General features: G+C 43.8%; 1 protein-coding gene across 1 annotated transcript in view; it reads right to left on the bottom strand.

Moving 5' to 3' along the window:
- The window catches only part of LOC308335260 (netrin receptor UNC5D-like), a gene marked incomplete at its 3' end in the record, with an annotated part of 124,024 nt that overhangs the window by 30,516 nt on the left and 76,998 nt on the right, over positions 1-16,510 (bottom strand). Inside the window, exon 2 of the mRNA XM_080792278.1 lies at positions 9,623-9,835. Within this exon, the coding sequence (XP_080648404.1) occupies positions 9,623-9,835 (213 nt within the window). The remainder of the gene's footprint in view (positions 1-9,622; positions 9,836-16,510) is intronic.

Below are 16,510 nucleotides of genomic sequence, written 5' to 3'. Positions count from 1 at the left end.
CTATGGTTGGAACGCCTCAGGGATGCCAGTGGGTTGTGCCAGAGCCATAAGTGGTTATATGTGATCCAAGCAGCCTAGCACGGGCTCTTCTTCTCATACTGAACTGGGGGGATTGTCAGGATGATGGTGGTGGGCCGGTGGGGCGATTGTCAGGATGATGGCATTTGGTTGAGGCAGACAGCCGTCTACATACGGGCTGACATGGTGCGCTGTGCGTTGGATGCATTGTGGATGGATATAGCATGAGGAAAGCGTCTGTCGGATGTGAACGAAGCTTCAGGGGGGATGTTTGTGTGATGTGACATCGTGGCGGGCGGTACAGCATGTGGGACCGGGTGAGGATTTGGCTGAGGGCCAGACACTGACTGACATACGCTGTCAGGTGAGGTGAGGATTTGGCTGAGGGCCAGACACTGACTGACATACGCTGTCAGGTGAGGTGAGGATTTGGCTGAGGGCCAGACACTGACTGACATACGCTGCGAGACATGTGGGACACGAATCACGATGCTTCCAGGGGTGGAAAGCAACTAAGTACTTTATAGATTTAGATTATTACAAGACATACATTACCGACAGTATATATATTGTGGGGTCTCGCTAGCGACACCCCGTGATGGTAAGTGCTTTGCCAGGGCAACCAGACACGCTGTCAGACAGAAGACGCCTTGGGCATTAGGCCCGCCCTCGGCCTCGTAGTAGGACACGTCTATACATACCAAACCTCCTCCTCCAGATTGAGATGATGGAACGACCACACCCAAATCACCAATCAGCCACAGCCACGACTACTCCACCCGCAGTATAAGAGAGGAGTTCGATCATTTCTGAGTCTGACAGTGGCTGGTTCACACACGCTCACAGAGGCACGCACAACGAATACCGTCGGGGGGGGGTTTAGGAACGGTCCAGGAAACGTCAGAGGAACGGAGGAGACAATCGGACCATATGATTAAAACGGGAAGAGGATTCCCATTTCACTCACCACGCTGCGGGAGGAGCACAGCCCCGCCACAGCGACGGTGAGGCAGAATACTCAGCCCATATAAGGTCGGAAAGAAACCTTTTATAATTATTATTATTATCCTGAGCACTGTCTGGAACACAGTGGCTCAGTTGAGAGCGGCTTAAGGATATACGCTCTATGTGAGCTGAACCCCCCGCTAGCGGGAGAGAGGAACTGCTACGGTTAAAGATAAGACTTTTGACGTCACCCGAAGAAAGGGAACTCCGTCCCGTCCTATCCTACTGAATCGAGCCCTCCAGTGAGGAGCTGGCCTGTTCTGACATCACAACACTCCATATTTGGGCATGCCTGACACAGCACTCCATATATAGGAATAAAGGGACACAGAGAGACAGATACAAAAATATCCATATATGGGCATAAAAGGGACACAGCCAGATGGGTGGATACGGGTAATCCGACACGGGTACAACGGGTATTGTATAGCCGGGTGGGGCATGGATCTCCAACTTCCATCGTTACTAAAGCTTCTGTCAGAGTATCAGCAGGGTGGACAACCTCTGCTTTCTGTTCACCCTCTTCTCTTCACTTTCTCACCGACACTATCTCCTCATCAGAGACGCTGTGGGATGGATTGGATACACTATATGTCTCTATATGCCAGTTCCTCTTTGTGTATCATTTTCCTGCGCCTCCTCTCCTCTCCTCTCCTATCCTCTCCCGTGATGGAAAATAACAATTTGATATAGCCTACTCTTTTTTTTCTACTCCACTAGATCTCAGAGGCAAATATTCACTTCCACTACAATTATTAGAAAACTTTACTTTGAATACTTTTGTATCATTGCACTATTGATACCCTTACTTAAGTAATCATTTTGAGTACTTCTTCCACCGCAGCCCCTTGCCCTCCAAAGCAGATCTTCTCCTCTGTCCTTCCTCTTACCTCACCACTCTTCCTCTTATCTCTCCATCTCTGGGTATCAGCCTTTCTGTTGAATTCTCCAGGCACAGATCATCATCGTCTCTGTGCGTGTGTGTGTGTGTGTGTGTGTGTGTGTGTGTGTGTGCACGTGTGTGTGCGTTCGCGTGCACAGTACATGTGCACTGTGCAGGTGTCATCCCCTCTGTCCCATCCTCCTCTCCCCTACTCTTCTTTCACTATATTCTCCTTCCATCCGTCCATTTCTATCTCTCCTTCTGTCACTCTTCATCATCGCATTTCCAGGAGGAGACTCTTTGTCAACAAAATGCCTTCATAAGTAAGACTGATCCCCGGTTGTGCTGAGTGTGTCTGTGTTTCACTGATGTCCTGTCAAAGACTGTTAGTCACTGAAGTGCAGACAAACAAAACAACCTCCATGGACTGAGTTTAATATCGTTTCATAATATTCACTGAAGTGAAAGAGGTTTTTCCAAATTATGAAAGACTGTTCTCCAAGGCATTGGTCTCTGTTCTCAAACTCTCGTCCTTCACCAGTTCCTATGAGTCAGGGACTATCGCACATGTGGCAGATTTAGCAAGAAAAAACAAAAACATAAAAGCACGAGACGACAACAAACTGTATCAAACTATTACAAAGTGTTTCTGCAGTGACTTATATAAAAAAAGAAGAAAAAAAGAGAGAGAAACAAGTTAGGCACACACAGAAAAGAAAGTAAATTGTTGACTCAGAAATTGGTGGCGGTACAACACATGCTTTTTACACTGAAGGTGGAGAATGGAGGCCACTGCCAATTTGCCACAATGGAGAACAATCTTTCATCACTTGAAAAATGTCTCTACTTCAGTGAGTTATTAGAGCTGCAGTCCCTAAAGTACAGACAGCAAAACAATCTTCACGGGCTGTTACAGTACATCGTCTGGCTGGGCTAACTACTCCGTTCCTAATGCCATGTTTATACCAGCACTCCCTTATGTGCTTTGGTGCAGAAGACTTTCAGGAAAAGCTACTGCATGAAAAATAACATTTTCATATCGTTTCATATCTTATTCAGTGTCTGTAGAGACTTGATACATCGTCCCAAAATGTGAGAGTGCTACAGTATGTGGTTTTCTACAGGGAGGATATAATGTGAATAGAGACCGTTTTGAAATATCGTTTCTGTCAGAGGGAAACCTTGTATGTGAAAACAGACGATTTACAAGCTCACAGCGCGTTATATGGCAACACGTTGGGGCTTGTAAGATCTGCTGTTTTCACTATACTTTTGTGCGACACTCTTGCATGATAAATGGTGCATTTATATAGTGCCTTTATCCAAGGCGCTTTACAATCATTGTGCATTACATTCACCCATTCATTCACACACCGATGGCGGGGGAAACCATGCAAGGCACCCACCTGCTCATTGTGAGCAATTAGGGGTTCAGTGTCTTGCTCAAGGACACTTCGACCAACTCTGAGGACGCTCTACCTACTGATCCACTGCTGCCCCTGTGGCAATACGGCTATATATATATATATACACAGTATATATATATATATATATACATAGCCATTTTATACTGTTTTATAACATTAAAACGGGGAGGGTGGATAATAATTATTTTCACTTGGGGAGGGTCATGTAAAATCTACAGTATTTGTGTCACTGGAAGGGTTACAGCTTTCTATTTCAGAGCACTCTAAAATCCTACGATGACCCCTCATTCCCAATAGTGACTACAGTAAAAACTCATATGGGTCCATTTGTCTCTGCTTATGGTTTATGAAATGGAGAAAATCAATGTTGACTTGCCTTGTTGCTAACAAAGTTATCAAACATTGTAATCAAATTGTATCAATTGTAATCAATTGTTGTATTGCTACAACATGAGCCGTTTCAAGATACAAGGGAATTACTCATTATAATCATGAACAGACAGAATTTGAAATCTTGAAGATTTGCGTTTAAACATTCAGAACATTCTTCTAATCTAGGAATCTAGCTAAACGCTTAATCCTTTAATCAACATCCTTGATCTACTAACTATAATTGTCATCATACACAGATCTGCGCTGCTACTGAATTTGAGGATGTTTAATTCTACTTACAGCTCCTACCACTTTAACCAATCAGTATAGATCTCTATAGGTCTGCTAAGGACCTATAGAGATCCCGAGGGGATCCCGAGGCATTCCAAGGCCAGTGAGTCAATGTAATCCCTCCGACTGCGCCTTATTGGTCTGCCCCGGGGTGTCCTCCCAGTGGGACGTGCATCGAGGACCTCCCTATAGGTGATAGGACAGAATATTATTGGGTTTAACCACTGAACCCCAGCATTCCTATTTAATTCAGGCGGAACGCTCCCCAAAAATAGCTGATCTACAAGCTCCCCTAAAATGCATTTTGTTCAAAACAGAGCACTCATGACTATATATACTGTGTACCGATTTGCGTGATATTTATACAAAATGTAGGAGTACTGTCAACAAATGTGTATTGCAAAAAATAACAGTATAACAGGCCCATGTGAAAACAACCCAAGGAGTGGGTACACAGTTTCACCAACGGTGCCATACAGTAGATTAGCTGACCACAGACAGAACCACGGACGGATCGGGTGCAAAACATAGTCTTGGCCATGCCTTTCAGCCTGGCGGACACAAAAAGGAGGAGATGAAGAAATAAAGAATGGAAAAAGACAGAAAAAGAAAAATAATACTTTCTCTGCCAGGAGGATCATCACTGCAGAGTCTCAAGTGTGTGTGTGTGTGTGTGTGTGTGTGTGTGTGAGAGAGAGAGAGAGAGAAAGTAGGTTGTCATTTAATCCCATGGAGTGTACTGTGTGTCTGTGCTGTATCAATCACACTGCTTCCCCCTCAGCGGGTGTGATGATGAATGTGATAACATTGAAATAGCATCTGGCCTAAATCTCTGGAAATCTGTTTACTCTTTGAACTTGAACTGAGAGTAGAGTTGTTCCGATACCACTATGGTAAAAGCAGACGATACTGCCTAAATGCTGGTATCGGCGAGTATGCCAGTCTGATACCACGAAATTAATCACATGAAGATTTATAATTTGCACATTTTGAATGCTTCAGTTGCACGACCGTTTTATACTCTTAAGGTCCTTGCAAACTTAAGTGTTTTAAAGTGTTTACTAAAGTGTTTACATAATTGTTTTCCTAACTAAGCTGCACTTTAATGAATGGCATTTGTATTTATTCCTAGATCAGTGGTTCTCAAACATATTTCAATTTCAAGGACCCCCCCCCCATAACTCTGAGAGTGTACAAATGGAAACAAATGGAGCCGTCCGTTACAGACCTGTGAGGGGACATTTGGAACCCCATTAAGGAACCCAGAGAGTCCTTGGTTCCCCACTTGGAGAACCACTGTCCTAGGTTGTTTTTAAATTACACACTGGAAAAAGTGTCAATTTATTCCAGTGTGGAATAAGCTATCAACCAATATACAAGGTATGGGTATTGGAATCGGTATGGAGAAAATTGCATCCGTATAGGCTTAACTGAGAGAAGGGCTCCATCTATGATGTGTTGCTGCCTACGCCAATTGGAATTGTCTGTCTGTGTGTGTGTGTGTGTGTGTGTGTGTGTGTGTGTGTGTGTGTGTGTGTGTGTGTGTGTGTGTGTGTGTGTGTGCAATAGATGAAAGAGCTATAGTAATATAACTGGCAGTGTGCAATGTGCATGCATGCAAGAATACCCAGCATCTCTCCTCTCTGAGCCACAGCAGGAAAACACTATGGATATACTGTCTTCAAATATGATAATAACAGCATCTTATTGTGCATAAAACCTCACGATACTGCAAAAGGCGATGCTCTCACCTTCACAAACAGTTTGATGCTGTTTCAGGGAGTTGTTTGGCGTTTATAGTCAAAGTTATACTAACTGCAGTGCACATTGTATTGGATGCAGGGGAATAAAAAGCATCCAGATAATCCAGAGATGTATATCATGGCATCTTCATATAGCACCGTGAGCAACAAGCAGCCAGTTTCAGTGAATCTGGCTGCTATTAATCGTGATTTTTAACTGGGGACCATAGATGCCGTTCCTGCGCGTGCCTCCTTGCCCGGGCACCCATGGATACCGGTAAATGACAAGCACCCAGGACATGTGGCCGTAGCGTGGGGCCAGATTTACATAACATTCATTTGATAGCCCACCCACTGAAGTTAAAGTAGCTCGCCCATTGGCTTTTAACAATCCAGTGTCTTGCACCTATACTACTTAGCAGGTCACACAATATGCTATTAACCCATTGATGCCTGAGGCCAAATCTGGGAACGCCTTCTAGGGCCTGACGTAAGGTTTCTGAAAACCTTCAAATTCTGATGTTTTTCTTTTTAAATAGTTATGTTGCTACATGTATAGCAATAGCTGATGAGACACAGAGAGCACGGCCGGCATCAAGGGTAGAACAACGTATACGTTACACCAGGCGTCAATGGGTTAAATGACACTCACTCACAGCTTTTGTAAAGCTTTGGTAGGTGTGAAGTAGTGAAGTGAGGGGCGCTCTTGTCATCATACATCATATATGTCATGATGCAAACTCTAAGATGCGTTAATTCTAGAACTACAAACAAGGTCAACAAGAGAACTATCACACTCCGGCCAATCACAATTGGGGTCCTCACTTGTCTGTCCTCTCTTTTTATCCTCAAGTCCTCAAGGCTAATCACTTGTGGCGTCCATTACGCCCATTGTTCAGCCAATCAAATCATCTATATGGGGTGCTCAGCCAATCAAATCATCACTATGGGGTACACACAAACCCCATGCTGGGCATATAGGAGGGGCTAACGCCCTTCAAAACAAAGGTTACGGCATAAAGCCTTCCTCAGCGTGTTAAAAAAGTGGCCAGTGATGATGTGTGTACCAGGAGGGACCGATAGACAGACAGACATGACAAGGCTTCACACATACTGTATGATCCCCCTAATAATGCGGTGGTCAAATATACATTATGTCAATTTGGGGGTCTTTGACATGAAAAAGTTTGAGAACTACTGATTTAGAAGGCATTCGTAGAATCGGCCTCAGGTCTTAATGGGTTAACCAAAAATATTATGCTGCTACACAAATCTACCTCCAAAACTTAGTGTAGAAGTGGGTTATCATCAGTTCCAATTTGAGAGCGCATTTGACTTAAATTGCCCCATTTCTCAACTCTGAAATATTGCATAAGGGTGATATGCAAAAACAAAAGACCCTGATTGGACCCATGGTAATACAAATGCATGTTGTCGTACAAATTGTCTCTATATAAAATATAGTTAATCTAAATCCAGGGAATCAATAGCCGAGTGGATACAATCCACCTGAAATTGGGATGACAGGGTTCAATCCTTGGCAGACTCATCCCAAATACTACAAAAACAATGCCTCCCTGCTTGGCATGTGTTCGTGGCAAAGACTTCATGAAAATAATCTGCACACCATTTTCTGGCCCCAAATATATCTTTTACTGAAGTGGTAATGTTGCGGGCCGCAGCCCTTCCTCAGACCTTCCAAAGACTTGGTCTTTTCTTTTTTTACACAACATTATAACGTTCTTATTTTAATCATAAGACCCAATTAGTGGAGGTGTACTCTTGTGCACTCTTGCTTCCCAAAAATGTACTTTAAAGTGTCCCTGAGAAAGACGCTTTACCCAAAAGTGATGATGTTATTTGCCCTTGTGTGGTCAAGTCCTATAGATATATATGGGATGCATGTGCTAATAAAAAAGTATTTAAAATGTTGCTTTGATACTCATAGTGACCGTAGGAAGTATTAAGTCGTTTTTTAGTTAGCACATGTCTTATTAGCCACGGATCCTTTAAAGACCGAAACTGGCTGACCTAGCTATTGTAGCCTATGGCAAGGACCCCAACAATTAAATGTATCTATCTAACTGCTGACTCCCCATCTCAAAATATTTTGTTCAAGGGACCCTCAGAAGCAAAGATTTGCTCAAATAATAATGTATAGCCAACCAATGTGTATTACAGTATAACAATCTAAAATGACAAATGTTTCCCCAGCTTTAATGGGTTATTAACCTCTAATCAAAAGTCATCTGAGCAGCCATCAACTGAGAAAACCCGTAAAAGCTTTCCACAGCAGGTCCCCCCCCAGGGATCAGACAATAATACCCCTTCCTTACTTTTCTGTGTCTTTGTCTCATTTGCCATTATGCACTCACTCCTTCTCCCCCTACCTCTCTCTTTCATTTGGTCTCTGGAGTGTGCTGCTCGCTCTACCCCTCTCCCTCTCTCTTCCATTTCTCCCAGCGGACAGAGAGAGATATAAAGCGTGATACGGATCCAGATGGGGAGCAGGACTATATGAACTGTGAGTGCAGCTTGTAAAGTTTTAGAGGCCAGAATACAATGGTGACTGCGGGAGAGATAATGATCAGTACGGCGTAGAGTAAAGTCAAGCATCAGCACTATCACACCAGCAAACAGCTTGTATAAAGCCCTGACCTTCATTGTGCTTTGCTTTCTGATTGCTATAATTCAATTAAACGATAATCATCGCTTTAAATGCGGATGAAGTAGCATTAAAACTTTGTTTGGTTCCTTATAGGCTGTGAAATTGATTTGCCATGTAGGGCGAATGGAGAAAGGTTGTTGAAATTGTTTACGGTATTTGGCCTATGGGGGAGGGGTTGCTTTTCTGCATTCACCCAGCCAATGGCTGCTCAGATGGCTCAGATGAGCAGATGAGCGCACAGGGGATCAATTAGGGGTTCGATTCTCGCAGAGAGAAATTATGAGCTTGTTAGTTCTTTTTTAACACATTTTTAAAATATTTGTAAAAAATTTGTCAAAATTGTTAATTTCTGTTGTTATTTTTGGCTAATGGTCCCCTCAAAATAGGGATGCTAGGGTTTAAGTGGTTAATGTAAAAAATAAATAAAAGACATCACACAAAGAATAAGACGTGGCTGTTGCAAGACCTAGGGGTCACGCATCATGGAAACCCACGCATCTTCATATTTATGGAACAAACGCATCACACTGACCTCTGTGCATTGAAGACTTTCTCTTCCATGTTAAGCACAGCGTACAAACAGTAACAGTAAACTTGTAAACTATGGCCAAAAAAAACATTTTTCAAATAAGTTTTACTTAATTAAGCGCTGTGGCCTGCAGACTTGCAAAGAAAACAAAACCAAATCCAAGGCATTCCGTCGTTGATGAAAAAACATTAAAAAATATATTTTTAACAACTTTTGAACAACTATTAATCTGCATTTTAAAGTGCAAATCCCAAACTGAACTATAATAAAACTCTTAACTGATGAATAACCCTACTGTATACCTCCTATAACCTCAATCATCTGTATAATTAAAGTGACTCCATGGGAACATGTCTTCATCAAGCATCCATTTTTAACATCAAACATGTGAACTAAATCTATTTTAGATCCAACATAAGGGAAACAGGAAAAGATGAGGTGAGATGTGGGTGCCAATTTACACACGCATTGCACGCACGTAAAAGCGCACACGTGTACACACGTACAAGCGCACATGTGCAACACACGCATGAGTACAGCAACACTGTTTTAAGACACAAGTGGATGTTGCACCTGTCTCGTGGTCGGTCAGTGTGCTCCAATGTGCGCACGTGTGTGCGACGTGCGTGTGTGTGTGTGTGTGCGCGTGTGCGTGCGTGCATGCGAGCGTGCGTGCGTGTTTTTCACCTGTGGTTTTGTCAGCGTACTCCTGCGTGGTGTGATGTTTCTGATGAACCCATTCCCCGTTGCACTTGAAGAAGATCTGGAGGGCGGGGCGGGCCTGGCAGCGCAGCCTGATGGGGTTGCTCTTGATGACGTAAGCATCGCTCGGCTCCAACAGGAATTGAGGTAACGTTCCAGACTGACCAGTCGCATGGTGCGACGACTCACCCCGAGAACCTAGAAGACACAAAGACATGACACCCTGTCGATACTGTACTCTTTAAGACTGAACCCTTTGCGAGCTTCATGTAGATCTGCTATTTTCAAATAGCCAAAGTAGATATAGGGCTAAAGAGGTGAATGTATGTTTTGAAATAATTGGAGTAAAAAGTACAATATTTGCCTCTGAGATGTAGTGGAGTAGAACTCCAAGTATTGAAAATTGGAAATAAAGTACAAAGAAAATAATCAACATTGTATTCATGTACTAGGCTACAGTATTTGAGTACTTAGTTACTTTACAACACTGCATACTGAAAGTACATGATACACATATAGTAGGAATGGTATTGGATCCAATAATGTATTGGCTATACATGCTATACAAGAGATGAAATGAAGTATAGTATAGTGGTATAAACATCTTTGAACACCCAAATTATTGAATTGGAACTGATGGTGATTATCAGAACACATGTTTGAATCTCAAATTTCTCAATCATGATTGTTGGAATTACAAGTTTGCACAATTTGCAACTATCTCGTTTTCTTGTGTGTGTGCAATGCTTTGCTATTCCCAAAACGCAGCCAGTGTAATTATACACTGTAACTAGCCTGCCTGTGACCCACAACCGTAATGTTGATGAGCAGGTTTTAATGAAGATAATAATCAACCCCATTCCCACCCACAAGGTAATTACATATAGGTAACATAGTGTAGAATGCAGAGAGACAGCGTGGTGCCTCGAAAAGCTAGGATACCATGGAAACCAAGAAGCATCAGTCTAAACCAGGAGTCTTCAACAGTGTGTGCGTGTGTGTGTGTGTGTGTGTGTGTGTGTGTGTGTGTGTGTGTGTGTGTGTGTGTGCGTGCGTGCAAATATTAACCACATGGACCCTGAATTCCCTATTATGCAGAATAACTTTCTACAAGATCTACAAGCTCACAACGCCTGGCAGTGTGAGTTTGTACATAAGCTATTTTTGGGAAAGAGGTTTGGTGTAGGGGGAAAAAAGAGCAGACAAAGTACTGATGGTGCTGATGGTACTGAAGTGCTGATGGTCAAAGTGGTTTAAAGGGGGAGTGTCAAAGCCCGAGATTAACATTGCTGATAAGGTACATCACGTGGTCTGAATGAAAACAGTTTCAAACGACACGTGACTATATCTCAGGCTCTGACGTGACCTAGCATCTAGCCGAGCTGAGTGGCTAGCGCAGTAAAGGCTAGTGGTTTTGAGGTAACCTTTTGCGTCATACTAGGTGAAAATATCATTAAAAAATTATTTTATTGCTTTTATTTATTCCTTACAATGACATTGAGTTGACGTGTACGTTTTAGGGTAAACTGTTACATAATCGCAATTTCGCGTGACTAGTCCGTCTGAGCCCCCTCTCAGGCTCTCACCGCCGGGTTCGTGCAGGCTGCACAAGCACACACGGGGGACGCCTCTCTCTCTCTCTCTCTCTCTCACACACACACACACACACACACACACACACACACGCAGACACACACACACACACACACACACACACAACATTGTTTGAACATGTGAAATGTTTGTTTATGCATAATGAATTCATGAGAATCGCGGGCCGCGGTAAGCCTTGAACTCTGGCCGGGACACAAGGCACTTCAGAACGGGGAGATTGCGAGAGGAGGTGGGGGTGGTTTTTTTTTTTTTTCTCCCTCCGTATATCTCTCTCTCTCTCTCTCTCTCTTTAGGGTCTCAGAGGGAGACAACTCACCGAGTCCGAAAACTGTATTAAATTAATAGTTTGTACTTTGTAGAACTGTAACAAGCACAAAAACTATTCAATACAGTATTAAAATGTCTGCTTTGTTCTGCAGCAAGGGGCGATATAATGCTGTGATTCATTCCACTTTACTGACCGTTTCATTGCCTATATTATGTCAGATTGTCCGTCATGAGTGACTACTCGTCGCCATAATATAAATATGAAATGGGAATATTTAGGTCAAATTGCTGATTGATTTTGAACATGCATTAACAATAGCCCCGAGAAGATAAGAACACAAGACAACATGCATTTATTTATTCCAATTACTGCTGCTCTGTCCAATTTATTCATTATAGTCGAGCCGATCGCTCTCTGCCCTGTCCTTGGAATTGACGTAGGCAAGACTGTCTACAGAATTCACGAGTGAAAAACATTGTATGGGTAATCCGTAATTGGGTATTATGAGTCACTGTAAGTAACCGTGTCGGCCCCAATTCATGATGATTACGGATCCCCATGTCCCATTCATGCAGGTATGCATATGTCCCATATGTGCCCTCTCCCTCCGCTCATTCTGTAGCAGAGGGAGAGGGCGCATTATGGGGCTAGCAGGCTAGTCTGCCGTACCAGAACAGCGGTTGTTTTTTAATGGTATAGTCACCCGCGGTCACAGTCTTAAAAATAAAAATATTTTCTCTAAAACTGCTTGGTACAGGGCTATAGCTGGGAAAGCCTCCACTTCATTCAGTAGAGCATTAGACGTAACGAGCTGTCACTCATTCATTCATGCAGCCCCATGTTGCAAACACAAGGAAGGAAGGAACCTTCACTGCCTGCCCTGCAGCAGGCCAGCTATAGTCTCTCTCTCTCTCTCTCTCTCTCTCTCTCTCTCTCTCTCTCTCTCACACACACACACCGGACACCGCGTCTCGCCGTCTTGCAGTTGCAATGGATGACGGATAGAGCCGATGCTCTTCTTGGTAAATAATAAACACAACTCTTCGCGTTCACAACAGCTATACACACAGGCTAAAACATACCGATAGAATCAACTTGGTGTGTGTGTGTGTGAGAGAGAGAGAGAGAGACCGCCCCTATATCGGTGTGTGTGTGTGTGTGTGAGAGAGAGAGAGAGAGAGAGAGAGAGAGAGAGAGAGAGAGAGAGAGAGAGTGAGTGAGTGAGTGAGTGAGTGAGTGAGTGAGTGAGTGAGTGAGTGTGTGTGTGTGTGTGTGTGTGTGTGTGTGTGTGTGTGTGTGAGAGAGAGAGAGAGGTGGAGAGGCCGGCGCAGTTTTGCTAGAGTAGTCACAGCCTGGCAGTGGTAACGTTACGTGAAGCTCCAGGGCTCCGTGAGCCCTGTTCAGCACTTAGCCGGCTGAGGGCGTGTCAGCGGGGGGGAGACAGATAGACAAGATGGGTACGATGGAGCCCGTCGCGCGGAATTGCGATTATGCAACAGTTTTCCCTAAAACTTGGACGTCAACTCGGTGTCATTCTGGCGAGTTTTTTGTAGCAAAAAAGTAATTTTTCCACCAAACTTTTACCCAGCTATGAGGCTGAAGGTGGCCTCAAAACCACTAGCATGAGTTGATAGCCACCAGGAACGCTAACTCGCAGAGCCCAGAGCCGCTCTGACATTTAGACCAGATACAAGATCAATTTTATTGGTCAAATTGAGCTGGCCCGTAAGTACGTCACAATCTAGATGCTAGCGTTAATAGCCTTAATAGCTTCCCGAGGGGCGTGTCATCCCCGCTTTAATGTTTGAAAATACTCATTAAGATGAATCCAACATGCACTGACGACAGTGCTGTCAAACAAGTCTATGAAATATCTGCAGTATGAAATTCATGAAAATGTTTAATCTCCAACACAATTTTATACAATAGTGGAGGGGCTGCTAACTGCTTCATCTCTCTCTCAGCTAAGGGGTCCCTGTTAAGCTTTATCTCTCAATCTCAGCTAGGGGGTCCCTGCTTCATCTCTCTCTCTCAGATAAGGTGTCCTTGCTTCATCTCACTCTCAGCTAAGCGGTCCTTGGGCTAAAAAAACATTGAAGACCCCTGGTCTAAATGATGTTCAATCAAAATAACCATATGTACTATACTTTGAAACTATGAGCAATGAACCTATTTGCAGTTAGAGTGGTTCCTTATTGAAGAGGATACACACAGGATGTGTGTGATGCTCTCTCTCTCTCTCTCTCTCTCTCTCTCTCCCACTCCCACAACACTTTCATTCTGCCCCTCCCTTCCTAGCACCCAAACAAACATATTTCTAAATGGTTAGCCGCAGGCTAGCTCCTCTTGTATTTGTGTGGTGACTCACTGACGCGTGTTTGTGTTTGAATAGCAGCAAACAAACTCACACCCACACACTGACAGATGGAAATATAAATACACAAATACATAGACGCATGCTGTGAAAAACAAAAAAGCACAACAGCTCGATCTTCCAGTTATTACCTGTATGTTTAATTGTGACTCTAGGTCACATTTACTATGAAAACCTGCATCTCCCGCCCGTCCGTCACCCACACTTCCATAGGTCAAGCCTCGTGACATCATGTGACATCATGGAGACCCTTAGATCTCCATGACATCACGCCTTGCGACACGTCACGCCACCATATAATATATGGTGGCGTGGCGTGGCGCAAGGCGTGGTGGCCATATTATGGCACTGACCTCATCTAACCCTGGATAACCATACATGGAGAAGACTCGATCATCACCTAGATCTGCATATATGGAGCCAGACTTCAAACCCTTAGATCTCCATATATGGAGCTGACCTGTTCTAACATGTCAGAACAGGTCCTCCCCCACCCATCCTTCCTGTTCTGACATTCCATATGTGTATCTGACCTCATCAAACCCTGTACACTCAAGACACGCTACATATATTGGCCAGTACAGAATTCATTCCATATTCCATCATTCATGCCAAAGTGCCAGCACTCGCCCAGCAGTCTGCCGTCTGCCATCTCATTTTCTGGTCGCTGATAGTGTGACAACAATTATGGTTCATCTGCAATTCACCATATGCACACAGTGGCCATTTTGCTATTAGGTTAATGTAATGCCACCCCCTTTTCCCCAGCACAAGTAGGATATGACGCGAGAGCAATATGAAGTTGGTGTGACTATATAAAATATTAATAGTCAATATACTCCTATGGTGTAGAACAGGGGTTCTCAAACTTATGGGTCATCATGACCCAAAGTGGGTGTTTCCCCAAGGTGTTGCTGGGGTTTTCCTGAACAAGAAATGCCGGGGCTTGTTTCCTCCTTCGCGTCATCAGTGCACATACCCGAGGTGGGGTTGGCGAAAGGGCCTTTCTGTGTGGAATTTGCATGTTCTCCCCGTGTCCCCTAGGGTAGGTACCCTCACAAAAAACATGCAGTAATCCTGGTCTCTAAACTGCCTCCCCCTGGCCAGCCGGGGCTCCTGGTGGAGGGGAAAGGAACTGGTTGTTCCTTTTACGAGTTACGTCCAACCAGGGAAACCCTGGTTTCCAGGTGAAAAGGAGCAACTTGGACACTCAGGCATGAAGGAAGCATGAGTTCAAGTCCGTTGCTCTCCCCATGTCCCCCATATATGGGGACTAGGTTGGCGGAGGGTGTGTAGAGCCCAGGATCACATTAGATAATTGACACACAGGGGTGAAAAATGTGTTACAAAATCGCAGATAAAAAAATTAAGAAAAAAAAAGAAATGCCGGGGCTTGCCATTGGTTCATATGTGGATATAGTTCCAGAAAAGCCAGAGGGCTCAGGGAGGCTGAGAGTCTTTGACGCTGTCACAGGAGACGGCCATGCCCTCTCTCTGCCCTGCAGCTTCCACACTGATCTATAGCCAATGGCTCTCCTCCTCGGCAATAATGCATAAGGGCTGCAGAATGATGCATCTGTGGCCAGTGTGTGAGAGAGGAAAACAACATGTCCATGCCACAGGGCACAGGCGCACACACACACACACACAAACTACAGCCATGAAAGTGCATATTGGAAACAAACACCCACACACACACACACACACACACCCACACACACAACAGCTGTATCATTGCATATTGGAAGCGTATAACCAAAAAGATGGGGGTCTCCTCGAGAACAGCCAATGTCATCTCCGCATGAAACGTTCTAAGAAATGAATTTGTGCTGGGATCACTGTGGGTGGTGTCCGGTGGCAGTCCAATGTCATTCACAATCATAGCTTTTAATGAAAATCTCGCAATGAGATGCAGGTATAGCTGGTAGAACTAACTGTGCTATACAGCCATGTGAGTGAGAGAAAGCTGTTGTTTAGTCATACCAAGTCATAGCGAGTAGAACAACTAGGTTTACTTGTTGTATTTCTGTCACTGTATTTGTAAATACATGAAATTTGTTGTCCGCATTATCCCATCCTATAACCAGTAAGACGCGCAAACGCGGGAAGCGAACGCAGCTCGTACATATTTGTTTTTTTTTAAGATTTATTTTTAAGTTATTCTTTTTTTAAGTTAAGTTATTTTTAAGTTAAGTTTTTAACTTAGCCATAACCATATAAGGAGTCCCCAAAACAGCTATACGTCCAAATATGGAGTGTGTTGCATCAATCACAAACAAATCACTCAGCTCCATATATGGGCACAAAGGTGGGACACACAGACACACACACAGACACACACACAGACAGACATGATCTGCTAGGTCTCATAGTAAGTGCTCACTGCTCACTAACTATTAGAAGCAGTTGGTGGTATTAATACAGGTATCATCCTCAGTCACACCCCAACACCTGGAGGACAGGTACTGTAGCACTCTGACTGACTGCCAGGGATGAGGTGAATCAGGTGAGAGTTTCTTATGCGCTTCAGGCAGTGAGTGAACTTCAGATAAATGTTGTGTAAACCAGCTCCAAACCACTGCACAACATGTAGTCGTTATTTGTATTAACATAACTC

The sequence above is a fragment of the Protomyctophum bolini genome, assembly GCF_963924005.1.
Source record: "Protomyctophum bolini genome assembly, chromosome: 20".
In the NCBI taxonomy this organism is placed as follows: domain Eukaryota; kingdom Metazoa; phylum Chordata; class Actinopteri; order Myctophiformes; family Myctophidae; genus Protomyctophum; species Protomyctophum bolini.
This window is presented reverse-complemented; position numbering and strand designations above follow the sequence as displayed.